At 30.7% G+C, this 16,558-nt stretch overlaps 1 protein-coding gene and 1 long non-coding RNA gene across 4 annotated transcripts in view; one reads left to right on the top strand and one right to left on the bottom strand.

Moving 5' to 3' along the window:
• Positions 1-11,201, top strand: part of LOC121126887 (voltage-dependent calcium channel type A subunit alpha-1-like) — a 208,752-nt gene extending 197,551 nt beyond the window's left edge. The window contains 2 exon segments of the mRNA XM_071892078.1: positions 10,782-10,871; positions 10,932-11,201. Coding sequence (XP_071748179.1) covers positions 10,782-10,871; positions 10,932-11,079 — 238 coding nt within the window. The 3' untranslated portion in view covers positions 11,080-11,201.
• LOC139906752 (uncharacterized) lies at positions 8,000-10,429 on the bottom strand. 3 transcript variants are annotated; one of them, XR_011782633.1, is made up of 5 exons: positions 9,972-10,429; positions 9,042-9,709; positions 8,849-8,988; positions 8,697-8,786; positions 8,000-8,637 (listed from the first exon to the last, which is right to left on the bottom strand). It is a non-coding gene; the product is annotated as an uncharacterized lncRNA (long non-coding RNA). The 3 variants fall into 3 exon arrangements; XR_011782632.1 differs by having other exon boundaries at positions 10,229-10,429; XR_011782631.1 differs by having other exon boundaries at positions 9,042-10,421.
• Positions 11,202-16,558: the final 5,357 nt, after the last annotated feature.

The following is a 16,558-nucleotide window of genomic DNA, read 5'->3' as shown; positions in this document are numbered from 1 at the left end:
TATACTACTTTTGATACAATTACACTATGTAGTAGCATTTTTACCATGGCCTGAAATCCAAATTTATTATTGATATTGGAATCATCGAGTTAATATGCTGGTTAAATCGTAATACATCCTAGAGTTCTCCTTTTTTCAGTATTATTCTATTAGTTATACAAGATAGTAATACTAATACATATTATAGTAGTTTATATTTTAATACTTCGGTCTTTATTCATTCACACTTACGATCATACCATGGTGCAGTCGGTCTACACCGATGTTTAACTGTGAATTATAAAGGAATGACATGACTATTCTCTCAAATTCAACCTGATTTGATCATTTTTATATAAAGGACTCATAGCTATAGACGATTTACTACGCTTAAGTGGATTAGTTCTTCTTTTTAAAGACTGAAGAGAACAACTATTTTATTATTTATTTGTACTCTCTACTATAAACTCTCATTATAAAATCCTCCCAAATATTCGTTTATATGTCTATGTGATTACGTGAATTTCTTGATTATTTTTTTTAACAAACCGGCAGTGGTTAAAAATATGAAATTTTATGACTGGCATTTATTTTTAATTGCTACATGAAAGGAATTTTTTATTTACCAAAGCTGTCACCACTATTAATTTATTCTTGAATAATCAATAGTGCATGAAAGACCAAGAATAACTATGAAGATTTGTTGTGGAATTATAAGTGTGTACCCATGTTGCACTCAAAGGAGAATTGAGGATAGAAATTGCTGTCATTCTTGCCTATATCGTTGAAAGATAAGGATGTGTGTTTGTGTTTAATTCCTTCGACTCCATAGCTGCTTGCAGTTAATTTAATAAAACATCGTGATAGTTAAGCTTCTCTTCTTCCAAAAATTCTTTAAATTTCCAGGGTGGGTATGATACTCTTCTGTTGTTTTTTTTAACATAGTGATGTTTCATTTATTTGAATCTCTGTTTATATTCCTAACCATTAGTGCCACTCAAAAAATACCGAGCCCATTCCACTCCCCCTCAATACTTAATTTTTGTGAGCGCCCTCTCGTTCATTTTTAATGTCAAACTTTTCATAGCCTTTAAATGGTGTCTTGAATTTGACACACGGTACTTAATTTCTTCTCTAACAAAACTCAAATTTTTTTTCAATAAATAAGGAACTTTATGCATGAGTACTGCAGCAATAACATATAGTGTTGTGTCGTTCCTTATTTAGGACCGTGATCTAGACCAGGCCAGTCCCACTGGTTTGACCTTAAAGAAGGTAAAATGGATCCTTCCCGACCTCAATGAGGATGTTTCTCCTTTTTTTCAAATTATTCTGATACATAATATAATAAATTATTTAACTAAATATCAAACAAATATGTTCATATTATATTGTAGTAAAATGGAATATATTATATTTTTGTAAGATATGTGCAATAATCTTAATAAATATTTTATATATCTTATTTGGGATAATGGACCATCGATTTTGTATGAAAAATTTCAAGGACCAACAGTTCAGCACCGGCCCGAAGACCAACGGTCCTAAGACTGGACAGAATAAATAAGGACCAACAAAACACTAATAACAAGTGCTATCAGCTCTTGAGGATGAAACATATTTTTTATTAATATGCTTGCTATTGAGGCTTTAGATTTGAATAAAGCAAAATCTAATTCCTTGGTTTCTTATTAGAGTCCTCTTTTCGATGTGAAAATCCCGAACAAAACCATACCATTGGTAATATTAGAATTTGCATTTTATAGTCCTTCTATATTTCACCAAGCTTTTTAAATACCCACAGTCGGACAAGCATATTTTCTTCAAAAAGTCGAAAATGAAATAGTAACAATGAGTTATATATAAATAAGATTTTATTAATCAGTTATATTATTAACGAACAATAAAATGAATTTTAAAACAAACCAAAACCCTACTTCATTGAATATATATATATATATCATTATTGCTATGTTGAAAATCAATGCACCAATTTCCATTTTTCCCCTTGATTGCACACATGCAATATTGTAGTTATACGACCACTTCATTATGGTTTAGTTTACTTTTTTATGTGAGAACAAATAAATCCTCTTCAATGGCCTTACAAAAATTATTCATTCATATGGAATTGCCGTTGCTCATTGATAACGTGCATGGGAGAAGTTATTCTCTTGAATTCAATGTGTGTACGTTCGCGCACGGGTGATTCCTAGAGAAAGAAATATACGTTATATACAAAGTTGATAATCCAGTAGAGAAAAATGTGTGCAAGGATAAGGGGGGGGGGGAAAGACTTATGGTATCATTGATTAAAATAATGTGATGATCAGCTGACTTCTGTATAATGATTTAATTTTGAATAATAAGGCGGGAGTTGATAACGTTCTTGATGGAGGAAGATGTTTACTGTTTAATTAATGGACAATGATGCCATAAGTATGTATTCCCTTCTCCATGCACGCTTTGTATCCTTAGCAAAATTATCAACCTTAGTTATATATATGGATTTTATCAAAAGATTCCTAGGTTAGATGGAGTAAATGTAATATTACTAATGTTTACTTATATTTACTTAGTATTACTCCATCTAACCAATTAAAGTAACATATCCCTAATTGATTTGCCAGTGGTTGATATATTAGCCGTAATATTATAGATACCTTTAACTGGTATGATGTTGTTGCTTTTTCTTCTGTGCAAAAGTAGCAAAGTTTATCATTACTCAAACAAGTTGTCACTGCTAGTGAACCTGTAATCACACAATAAGAATTTTTTTTCAGAAGGAGTTAATAATGAATTTGGAAAAATGTTATATGTCTGCCCTTCAATTGATCGTTTGATTCTCCTCTATCAAACATTTTTCATCTTGGTAAATGACTCTTCATACCACATTTCTCTAATAGATACGACTTGAACCGCAATGAGCTGTTCTTTTAACCCACTTTCCGATATGAAAGCATAAGTATGTCAATATCGTATATTTTACATTTTATAATATTTTTATATGTCATCATAGCTACAAGATTATATCTGTACCGAAAAAGATCATCCGATAATAAAACTTTCATTTTCTGGAAAGAAGTGGTACTTTCTACAAGGGAACCTCTCAATAGAGTATATTCTCCTATGGGCAGTTATAGAGTGTTAAGGTATCACCTCTGTAGTGAGTTCCAATATCTAAAGTTTACATATATAATTTGTTATTGAAATTATCCTGTAGTAGGAATATTGGAGATTAAAACACATTTTTTTCTTTAAAAGACACGATAAAGTATCAAAAGTCATTTCTTCTACAATATTTTAGAATCCATTGCGCCAAAAGATGCATCCAATAGCTCCTGAGTTCTATTGCTCCAATACCACCTAAGTTTTTGGGAGTTTGTTATTTTTATCGAAATAATTCGTTTGCATTGAAAGTGTAGGACCTTTATCAATGTTTAATCTATCTCTGAGCATACTTCATAGTCAAGCTTGCATATGTGTAAAATATGAGTTACTTTTGGAAATAATCATGGTATGTTAAAAAAGCGAGGTTACTTTTCCAATTTCGCGGGCAACCTATGGTATGCTAGTTTTATTTTTTATTTCTTTTATGTTACTACATACAAAAAAGAACATATATTTATTGATTGAATCTATACTATATATTTAGTTTGTTTGTGAGGGGTATAATGATTGGCATGGCGTCCCAGTTCTGGATGACAGTTGCTTTGAGGGATCAGTGCTTGGATGGCAGACGCTGCAGCCCCCCCCCCCAAATGCACCCACAAGTTTTGTTGTCGGGGTTGGCATAAGGGCTATAGGAAGAGACAAAAGTGTTAAGAAAGGTTCAAAAGAGTCTTATAACGGAGGAGATAGGATTTTTCATTGCTGGTGCCAAAAGTGGTATTTCCACCCTCACAAGGTTCTTTCCAACCACTTTTTTGATAGCTTTGCAAACAGTCTGGTGTAAAACTAAATAGATCTCTTGCATTAGCATTCATGGAATTGAGAGAGATTGGGATGTTTTCTTTAATTCCTACAGGTCCAGCTTGAACTTTTTGATAGAGCATTCTTCCTCTCCAATGTTTCTGACTTGTTGTTGGAGTAGTTCTTGTTCTGGAGACGCCCAACTGCTTAGGGTGCACGAATGAAAACTCTCCGATCACGTTCAAGTGTAATTTTTTCGACTTGTTTATTAACTAAAATTTCATTACATTAATTTCGATACATTAAAGCATAAAATTAGTTAAAAGAACAAACCAAACCTGAGCCCCTTAGTTTATAAACAAGTCGAAAAAATGACACTTGAACGTGATCGGAGAATTTTCATTCGTGCAGGGAGCTAGTGGGCGACATTTTCTTAGACCAGAACATCTCCAAATTGTCCAAAAGCCAATTTTGTACCAGATGGTTGGTATGAGCGAGTGGCTGTCTTGCTGGTATAGATATGGTCTTCCGGCTACATACTGCAAAACTCCTTTGCGACTTTGTACACGGTTGGCAGAGGACAACTTAAGTAAGTCGATTATCTCTTTGGTTACGTCTGCACAGAAGACGACAATGATTGCTGCACAACGTTCGTACTTTGTGGATATTTTCTACGCTTTGTAAACATAAATTATACAAAATTGGCTGTTGAATCTGATAAACTAGTATTTTAGGCTGAAAACCCGGGTTAAGAAAAATCTTAATTATAAAACCGTACCCAGTATATTCAGATACATAGAAGAAGGATCTCTTCCATCTTGACATCTTTAACAGTGTCTGTGATGTCAGTATCGGGCAGTACTTGATTCACTATTTGTACAAATTTATAAGGATATTTGTTAAAGCAATACTACATTATCAAAGATTAGAAAATGACCAAATGACGGTTTAACAATAAAGAAATAATCACAAAATAAACGAAGGTTTTTCCAAGAACAACAGATATCTAAGCTGCAAAAATAAAAATTTAAAATTGTCCTAGATGAAGATATTAGTCGTTAGAGAAAATAACTAACACATGCTATTATATTATACTAATAGATTTATTATGTGCAACTCTGGATAGATACAATAAATATTGTTATAAAGTAATACTCATAGATATACTAATTTAATTAATAAGTTTCAATATAACTGACACGGGAAGTATAATACCTGGTGCCTAATAACTTGGAATTGTTTTTTTCTATTTATTAATCATTATTGGTCCACGAAAACTTATCCATACAAACCATTGTTAGAAAGTTTGTTAACATAACATTGTTTGCTTGATTCTAAGAAAATATATCAGCATATTTAAAAAATACTAATTAACAATTTTACTCCAATAAAATTAATATTCAATTAATCCAAACAAAGTTGTGTTTTATGAAGAGTGAATATATAATGACTATTATTAATCAATAGAATAGATATACATTTATCATGAAGTAATATACATATAAATTATATTAGTAACTACTAATAACCAATAAGAAAATGAATAGCACTTGTTCTTGTAAAATACACACGCTCGTTTTTAGCGTTCATGCCCTCTTGTAAAAGATTTCTTTAGATTAGGGAGATGCAAGTTGGTAAATTTTTGCTTATTTGTTTTATTATCAGCTACTTCACATAGAAGTGATGTTTTTTTAAAGTTGAAAGTAAGAGATAACTTTCAATGTTTTCAATCAACTTTGCCAATTGATTTGGAAATTTGGCACAGTAGGGATTACACCAGTGGACAAACTTTTGTCCTATGATTGAGATGGTGTGTCTGTTATTCCTTTTACCCTTTTAAAAAATAAGAAAATGACCTCAATTCAATGTAAGCCAAAATATTTGTTTTTGTGGTCCACAGAGCAATTATTATTTTATTTTATTTTTTTAACATAAACATGATATAATGTTATTGTTTACCTCAATGGATATAAATAAAAGACAAAAATATAAAATATTTTTTATACTTGCGTACTAAAAAATATTTAAAATCATGGATGGAAAGCGATTTACTACTCAATTTAAGATATTCTCGCGTTGTTTATTTTTTAATAGGACTGAATGTTCAACCAGCTATGCATGTGTTTGCAAGTTGCCTGTCACTACAAATTTTGAAAGATTTTATCACACTAAACAGAGAAGTTGGTAGTAGTGGAGCCTATCAGAAATGAAGAAATCAGAGCTATTCTGATCGAAGCCGCAGCCCGATATTCTGCCTTCTTCGTTATGATTCCAAAGGCGTATCAGTCGTCATGGAACTATGCTAGGGAAACATTACAGTACTACCACTCATTGTCAGATAAAAGCTTAAAATTTATGCCCAGTTTTATGCATATTACAAGAAATTAAAAAGATATTCCTGATCTTCATATTGTTTTATCCTTTTATTTAAATACTATGTAACTCCTGTTCCTTCTTTTTTATGAAATTTTTAACTATTTAGTGGCATTGTTTTGTGTGTTTATATTTTTCAACATGTTTGACTTTGGCTTAGGAAATTAATTTTAACTAAAATGTTTATTTATATATATTTTATAAAAAAAAAAAAAGAAGATCAACCTATTTTTAAGTAAAAAGTGACGAATTATGTATACATTCTATTTATGTCTAATATGTTAAATTTTAACCATTTGAGGATAGAATACTTATTACCCATTTTTTAAAACTGTAGGATGGTGATGGCATGGATGTAGGAATAATGATAAGTTGTTTGTTTTTTTCTTAATTTTTAGTTATACGAGTGAAAAAGATTTGATCTATGCAAAATCCAGTGTATGTCATAATAAAAAAATGTTTCAGAAATCAATCCCTTTATGTTCATAGAAATTATGGTTAAATATCAACAGCTATGTGGAAGTATTGATAATGTGCTGTAATCCTAAAAACCATAGGATGGAGAAAAAAACAAGTACCTAATTTGTATAACACGTTTTTCATGTTTGAAAATGAGTCATGCGAGAAACAATTGTACGAAGGAGAAAAGGACTTGAAAAATCTTGTACCTGAGGAAAAATTCAGGAAGCAATTGTCACTTTAAATCTAAGTTGAAAGCAAATTAGGTAGTCCAGACTTCAGATAGTAATAATGACGTTGAGGAATGCCAAAGATTTTGGGCTCTTCAATGTTTAATTCATGAATATTAAATTGTTATCAGTTCTAGGTTATAACTTTATCTCTATTGCCTCTGCAGGAAGAGCCTCTGTGGACTCTCATCTTGGTTTTATCTAAAATTTATCATCTGATTCCTCCATCACATCCATAGACGGATGCATTCATCAAATCCTTATAAAAGTGTAATTTATATGATAAAAAGATATATAATACCCATTCTTTTTTCAGTCAAATTCGCCGTATAATTTCTCTCTGCTGATTTAAACTATGAGGAACTAATTGTACAAATTTGAACAATATATATTCGAATGACAAGGTTTCTTTTCAAAAATTATTAATTAAGGATTGTGCAACAATATTTTCTTTGCGGATGTAAATGAAACAAGAACACCTAGAAGTAACTCAGTTATAATGGTTCAAGAAATTTTAAAACAAAAAATACATAGCAATTTTCAGTTTTTGGAATAAATTCTTGCGGAGTTCTATCATTTTGGAAAAAAAAAATCATGAGATATATGATTTTTTTTACTGGTGAAACAATATATCTAAATAGTAATATTTATATTATGAGTGTAAAAACTAAAATTGTAAAATTGAATACCTCAGACTCCCCCAAAAAAAAAAACCTCTAATATAAGTATAGTTAATAATATTGTAGAGAATAACGCGTGCGAGTAGAAGGGGGGGGGGAGAAAGACATATGGTATTATTGTTTAAATACTGATGAGATTATCATCTGCCCGCTGTATTATGATTATTTATATATAATATTTTATTATATGATTTTTGAGGGTATAACGAAAGAATTTATTAGCAAAATGTTTAATAAAAATATACTACGTATAATTGACTTAGACGGTTTTTATCCGTTACAGTGGATTTGAAAACGTCACATTCTATGAAATTGTAATTCATTATGAACCATATTCTCAGAATAATAACTAATAAAAGGACAAAGTAAGAGTATTTCGAAATATATTTGAAGTTCCAAGTTTAAAATAGAAGGCTTAAATTAAATATAATCTACATACTAAAAATAAACCATCATACATTTAAGTTAAATATACAAAATTAAACAATTAGAATCATATAACTAATAATAACAATAAATTATAAACACAGAATATTGAAATAATAGATTGATCCAAATAATATTTTCTTGTTCTAACATCGGAATTCAGTTCAATATGTCATAACTTTAGGTTGCAAAACACAAGCCAGGCGTGGGGTTTAATAAAAAATATCATCACCCTTTTTTCCTCATGTGCAAGTTGCATATACAATTGTGCACAGGATAGAAAAATCTCTACCGATAAGATCTTAATTATTAATAATAAAGTAAATGTCAAAATCATAAAATAATGTTAGATTTAAATCCATATCTTCTTCCAATCTTAGTACGAACAGCTTCTAGAATCCCACTTTCATTTATTTCATGTTTATCTAAGAAAAGAAAAGTTAATCCATGCAGTAAAATTTTAAACCTTAATTACTTATCTTAGATATAAAAATTATGTAGTAATATCCGGCGATATTACTCCTTATTAAGAGCATCAAAAAAAGACCCCTGGTGATTTATGCTTGTATAACTACATACTATTATAATGAAGGATACACACAATTACTAATTATAATGCTACACCCAATCTAACTACCTCCGTTGTTGTGACCATTTAAGCCGTTGTTTTTGCCTTTTATGAGTTTTTTGAACATCATTTCTTGGAGCTTATGAACCATAGCTAATCCTTAAGTGACAAAAAAGTAATATTTATAGACTATGTAATATTGGAAAACCTAATGATCATACCAAAGTCTTTAAGCGAAGTAAGTAGTCTCAGACAAACTAGTTGCAAACCATCCAAAGCTACTACCCCCGTTGTTGTGACCATTTAAGCAGTTGTTTTTGCCCTTTACTGAGTTGTGTATCATAATTCTTGATATGCTTCGCTAAAATAAAATCATATTTTATGGTTAGATTTAAAAAAAAATTGAATACTTACTGTGAGATAGTACAAAATTCAGAGTTCCATTTCGATATTCGTAAATACTTTTTACTGATAACATGATCATCATTTGGTGTGGATGACTCAAAACATTTTTATATGTATTTCTATATATGACATCAGTACCAACATCCTCCATTAATTTAATGATGGTTCCTCGGGAAGGGATATGTTTACCCTTGTATTTCTCCATAAATTTTTTGAACGTAGATGATTAGTAATGGAAAAGGTTATATTACATGCAATAAGCATCGTTGTGAGATCAAAGTTAAAGTCTGACTTGATGAATTGATTTTATAGATGAATATCCATACTCTTGTTATGATATGAGGATAATGAGTGGCGTGTAATTCTAGACAGGGGACTAAAGGCACATTTATATCGACAAATCCGACAAACCATCTGTTTCTCATCCGGTAAGTATTTTCCAAATTCCTGGGCCTCCATTTTCATAAATCCAGACAGAAGGCGACGTCATTTTGGGGATTTTATTCAGTTCTCTATCGACTATCACCATCTCATATTATATTAATATTGAATAATAAAGGCGGGAATGATAACGTTCATGATTGATAGAAGAAGATGTATATTATTTAATCAATGATGCCATAAGTAATTCTTCTTTTCTCCTCGCACGCTTTTGTATTCTTACCAAAATTATCACCCTTAAATATAAGGTTATATACAAATGAGAAAATACAGTGTGGAATGGAATGTTAAAAAAAAAAAACGAAAATCAATATGGTAACCCTAACAATTTGAAGAATTTTTTGGACGAGGGAAAGAATAATGCTCATGACGTTTCATTACATCAGCTACAATCAGTTGTGACAAGAGAGGAAGGGAAAAAGGATTTAAACAATGACATCTGCCGGTATTAATCCAAGGCAAATCCCCAATTCTACTCTGAGTCCAACAATGACTTACAATTACATCTCTGCAACAAATCCTCAGGGTTATGTTCCGTCTTTTATGAGCACACACGAACGTTTAAACATGTTATGAATATATTTAGGAAAGGATGTTCAATACTCAGGAGTTAAATAATAATACTAAGGATAATAAAATTCATTCTTTATACTGCTACGGGTCAGCTTAAAAACACAACTGATTTACATGTATGAATATATACAATTTAACCTCTAACCCATAAAAAATAAAGAAATAAAAATAATTATACGTACTTTTTGGTTCTACTGTAATATTTAATTAAAGTCAGGTACAAGTTATGCGAGACAAGGACAGAATAGTCAAACTTACACTCATAGAAAAATAGGTAAAACTATTTCAAGTACCTACAAAGCAGGACTGGAGGATATCGTTAGCTGTTAAAGTTTTGGAAGAATGAAATACTACCTCATAGAGCATAAATATTGTTACTACTCAGGTACTGATCTAACTAAAAAAAATATGGTTGATCTAAAATGTAGTTAAACAAATAATAATAATAATAACGATCCTCAAAAAAAATTACTTTTTACAACCTTAAAAAAAACCGTTTTATCTAATATATCTAAGAAAAGTTGAAAAAAATAGTTAAATTTTTTCACTACAATCCATACAATCGCGATGTATTTTAAATAAATGTAGCTTTTTGATGTTTAAAGAAGAAGGACTGTTTCAATAGTCAACTTTTTATTTTAAATTAAATTATTCTATAGTACTTTAAAATACGTATTTCTTCTTTTATTAAAAATAATATGTTTTATGTTAATAACAAAGTTGTTTTCCCCATAGTTATACACATCATAACTTTCCTCGTCTCAATGATTCACCATCATCTTTTACATCACAAAATGACGATTCATTTCCAGTTGAATCAACCAAGTATATATCTTATAAAAAGTACCATTCAAATATGGATTTTTATTATCTACTTTCTTATAGCATTTTACCTTCCAATTTTTCTCCATTAATTCTCCGTTCATCATCAAACGGAAGATCTCTTCCACAAATTCCAAGTAGACCTCCATTTTTGTTAAAGAGAAAAACCACTGGATTAAGAAAGAACACTACTCGTACAGATTGGATATAGTTAATGCATACATATACTTTAGAGCAAAATCAAAATTTTAATTTTTTTCTAAGATATTAGTCTGATTTCTTAAATGTAAGCACACATATAAAATAAAGAAATAAATTATCGTGTAATAGTTATTTAGTATTATTTATTTATTATTCCTATTGTTTTAACTTTATTCTTTTGAGTTTATGATTATATTTTCCTTTTGACGTTAAATAACACAAGGAAACAGAAATTTCGTTCAAATGAATTAACTCCAATAATGGAATTAATCTTTAAACGTAAAATATAAAACTGATCTCAGTATTTCTCTTAGTTTTCTCAATTTCTAAAATATCTGAGATGATATTAATTCGTACAATTATCGTTCAGAGCCATTTTTTACTATTAAGACAAAAACCAAATTGAAGTATAGTGAATAATACTGATGTAAAATATTTTTTTATGATAATAAAAATGTTTTTATTGATTCTGTATAAGCTATAGTCATATAATTTCTTCATGGTGTTTACTAACAAAAAATCAACATTATTTTAATATTGTTTACAATTTCAATGTCAATTTCATCACGACATATCTCGTTCTAAATAACAATAATTAATATCATAATATAATAGTTTGCTTCATATAAACTAAAATAAAATATTAATAGTTATTTGTTATATTTGAAATATTAAGATTGTCTACTTATCCTGGACGGACATTTTCCTTGTTTCCATCCTGGCATCTCCTTCATAAGGAAAAACTCCACTCTATGCCCTCTCGAGGTCTGGTAGTTTTCCTCAGATGAATTTTCATTTCGTGGTCTTTAGTTAATTACAGAATCTGAAATCGAATAGCTCTTGAAATTGATGATAAAGCTAGAAGTATCTTCATCTATAATTTTGATCTACCTTTGGTCCTATCTCTTGGGGAACATATCTGAGGAGTTATCGTATTTCTATTCATCAAAACCACTGGCCCTAATTTTCGCAGTTGTTAGTTGGATTGACGAATAAACGTAAAAGTTATACTCTGTATCCAAGTATGTTTTATATAATGGGGCCCTTCCTTAATTCTGATGAAATTCTGGTACCAATATATTACCCTTTTCTAGAAAATTAGGCAACGTTGAACAAAGAAAAGATCCAGACTTTGTAATTTTAGAAGATAAAGCTTGTAACCCTTAGCAATGCTATGCCTAAAAAAGTTGATCTATTATGAACTTATGAGATAATGTGTCAAATACTTTCTTGAAATCGACCAGAAGTGATTTTTTTACTGAAGCCAAGACTTGATGAAACCTTTTTATGCTGAAGATATAATATGAGGGATGCTCCAAACTAATATTTGGTTAAATATACTCGTAATATTCTTATAGGATGTGTTAACCCAATCTCTCCAGGTGATCCTGTATGGGATCATAAAATATTTTAAAATGAAGAGATGTTTAGAATCCAAATCTTTTATATGTATGGATAATTAACTTGTTAAATACTTAGATTGATACGGCACCATACTGTATCAACTCAATTATAAAAGTTATATTATTTAAAATTTAATATCCTACATACATCAGTATATTTAATTTTCTGGAGAATTGAAATTCCTGTTATAGGCCAAATTGACACTAAAATTTCGTTTCCTATTGTAGTGTCATTCAGGATCGTCGCAATCAGGATCATTGTTATTATATTGTTGTTTATATCTTTCTTGTATTAATTTTTATTTGTAAAAATATTCTCAAATTATTTTAGTAATACCGGAATGAATGTCTATTATTAATGAATTATTTTATGCATATGTATGATAACTACTGTAAAGAGGGCCAGTTTAATCGCTGAGTGAGAGGTTTTTGTATCATCATGTGGATGAATCATATCTAGAATTGAGGCCATATTATCATGTGCACGTATCACATGAGGAATATGATCTGGAATTATCTAGAATGTAATAAGTAAGGCAACGCTAAAACCCAAACTCTATAAATAAATGAGTCCATATCCATGTTAAGGTAATCACCAAATTACCTCCGAAGTAATATAATATACAGTGCATTGCACAACTACAGGAACCCCCTCGCTTTGTTCAGAATGATCTTTGTAAATATCTCAATCTAAGGCAGTCTCCTAAGGACCTAATACACATCCTATTGTTGGAAGTCTCGAACGTAATTTATATCCAAAGATAGAATACTTCTTTGACATTTGTTACTAGATATCCTCTTAAAAATATAAGTAACTTTCCACGACTACAATTCGCTTGAATAGAAAAGGACACTACAAATAGGCTAACTTGGTAGCATACCGTCTGCATGGTCAACTTTTGCTCTTATTTTATTTTTGTTTTGTTATAAGCCAAAAACTACCGTAATTTAAAAGTAGATTTTGTGTAACACCTTCATGTTGTAAGTACGGTATACGACTTTATGTTAAAAAAGGATTCTGAGGAGAACATTATTAATGTAATTTTAATAAGGTATAGGACTAGGAATGAAAAATTTCTTTGTATTCCGTTGGAGTAGAATCACCCAGTAAAATCACTGTCCACCCTTCAGTATAGCTCCGTGTTCATATGAGGATAGTTATTAGAATTTTGTCGGTAAATTGAACTGTCATGTGACATAAGAGAATGAGATGAGTAAAGCATATAATATATATATTATATTTAAATTATTTCGTGTAACCGTGGCCAAAGTAGTCGTTCTATCTGTTTATCTATTTCAGGCAAGTTATATTTCTTCAACGAATTATTCCCAAATGAGAACTTCAAGGATAAGTAGGATTAGTTTGATCCTGTTGGAAAAAGAAAAAGTAGGCGGAGAGGTGTCAAATTAGAGTAAAAATGGGAGAGAATATCAATAAAGAACGACTGCAGAGGTGTTAACTAAATTCAATTATTTAATGTATTTAATAATTGTATTTACATATTTAATTTTATTGTAAATATTCATATGTATTTAAGGGTTTTTGATTGCATGGAACATAATATGTCTGTGAGTTTCACTTCGTGTAGGGCACACAGGCATGGTATGTTAGCTGTTTAATCAGTTAAGAAGTAATATGATAAGATAGGGAGTCAAGTGTAAATCTTTGATATAAGTCTTAATAATTCACGGAATAAATAAAAAATTATGTGTATATGGGAGGGGAGGTAAAAATAGAAATAAGAACTCAGTACTATTATATGTATTTAGGGATAATCTGGGTGAGACGAATAGTGAACGCCCATTTGATTCGAGTATTAATTCTGAATTAAGTTTTAAGACGCTTCAAGGTCAGGATAAATAGTAAAGCACTGTCTTGCAGAATTAATTTTTACTGACCTAATTGTTTTAATGATTTCAAGGAGAATGAACACAATCGAGAACCTAAAACTCCAACAAGAACATCTCGCTAAAGAGATAAACACTCTTATACTATTTGATGGATCTAAAGACTTCCATTTCTGTAGAGCTGAGACTCTGTGGCTATTAACAATATTGAACGTTGGAAGGAAAGGGAGATATGTAAAGCTCGTAGCTGGAGTAATGAGTGGCGCCGTACGCCTTTATGTAATTCACATACTTTACCATAGATAGGAGGTCATAGTGCTATGAGTTTCCTGCGAAGGAAGTGAAGGGTGTAATCTAGTCCACTTAATAACTAGATTAGAGGTTGCTGTAAAAAAATAGTAAAAAAGGCAGGACGATGGGATATTATTGTTATACTATTTAAAGCATCAACCAGTTGCTGGATTGCACTGTAAGGATGATTAAGATAAAGAAGTGGATACAATGGTTCCGTCTATAAAGGAAGAAGACGGTATGATACATCCACAATGCTGACATAAGTTAAAAGATTACTTTTTTTTTTTTTTTTTGAAGAACTTAAGAAGAAAGAAGAATCGAAGAGGTAAAATATGATATTTTTGGTATAACATAGATCTTAGTGTTAAAATTGTCGGGAAATATGGCATATCAGACAAGATTACCTCATAGCAAAAAAAGAAACTGGGAATTTCCTAAGGGAACGAACTCCCTCAAGTAACGTTTCCCAAAGTGCCATCGTGGACAGCAAAGTTACCAAAGAAGATTTTACGTAACTAATTATACTTTGGGGAAAAGAACACTAGCGTGAGCGAAATTACTGATTTAAGATTCGTATGCTTGTATCTGCTAGGTAAAACAACCAATTTGGATCGAATTGGGTAGGATGCAGTTCGAAGGAATAGAAGATCCTTAGAATCGGGCGCTCTATCATATTGATGTAGATTTATGGAGGAGGTAAAGTAATTGAATGACCTAAAAAAGGCGGACATTGTCGTGAGTTCGGTAGGAGATAATAAGTTAAATGTGATGGAAACTCTTACTGAACTGGTTAATAACATGGTCTAAAATATAAATAAACCATGGGGAATTAAGCCCCTAGTAGTTCATGGGCTAGGGGTATTATTCAATTAATCACAGAAGAGCAATGAAATAACTGTCCATATCATTGGAATTAGGTGATGACATCATTGCTAAGGTTGAATCTGACAGGGGAAAAGTTCGGTTAACAGAATATCTTGGTTCTGACGAGGCAATCGAACTTATCTCCACTTTTATGTTAATTTATTGTGAAAAGGTTGCTGATGTAATTATCACTGAGAAAATTGTAGAAATTGACGCTAAAGCAAAACAAGGTTTCTGATATCGGCACATCAGATATTGTATGGTTTTCAGCAACAACAGAAGATTGTAAAGTTTAATTTGAGTCACAATTAACTGAAGTGAGGAGGACAAGGCGAGGAGACAGTCGGGTATCCTTAGTTATTTATACTGTTAGAGAACATCAGTGGATAGTTCATTGGGGGCAAATTAGGAACTATTCGGAAATTAAAGAAGTAAATGCAAACTCATGAACATGGTTACCTTCAATTGAGATAGAAGAAAATTTGCACTACATCTGGAGAACTCAAAAATTTATACCCTAATCTTAATAATGAACTAGCTAGAGACAAATTATTTATGTATATAGGTAGTCCTTGATAGAGTAGCTAGTGAGACGGAGAAAATTAAGATAGAAATTGAATAAATATATGTATATGTGTGAGGGTAGAGTTCGAAAAGAATGATTATTTGAGTGGTATTGAATGTAAACTAGTGAAAGAATATTATTTGAATATTGTTATTGTATTAAAAGACTTTTCCAATATAGACCGTACTGGAATCGAATTTACGGCGGTACTAGTTATTATAAACCGGGAAAGGTGATAATTAAACCTATGAATCCAGTTGTGAATGGAAATTTCAACAATTAACTATAAACAATGGATTGAGGAAGGAATTATAGAACCGAGTATAAGTAAATGGAGATCAAAGTTGATTCCTGTAAAAAAGGAAAAAGGAACCTTAAAGTGACTACAGATGTTTGAGATATAAATAATATGGTAGATCTCATGTAGGGCACATTCAATAAAATTGTTAATAGATCCACAATTGGTGAAGCAAAGTACTTCGGAAGAAAATATATAAACAATTGTTTCCCATATT

This window comes from Lepeophtheirus salmonis, chromosome 12, assembly GCF_016086655.4.
Source record: "Lepeophtheirus salmonis chromosome 12, UVic_Lsal_1.4, whole genome shotgun sequence".
NCBI lineage: Eukaryota > Metazoa > Arthropoda > Copepoda > Siphonostomatoida > Caligidae > Lepeophtheirus > Lepeophtheirus salmonis.
Note: the sequence above shows the minus strand (reverse complement) of the source record. Positions and strands in the feature narration are given on the sequence as shown.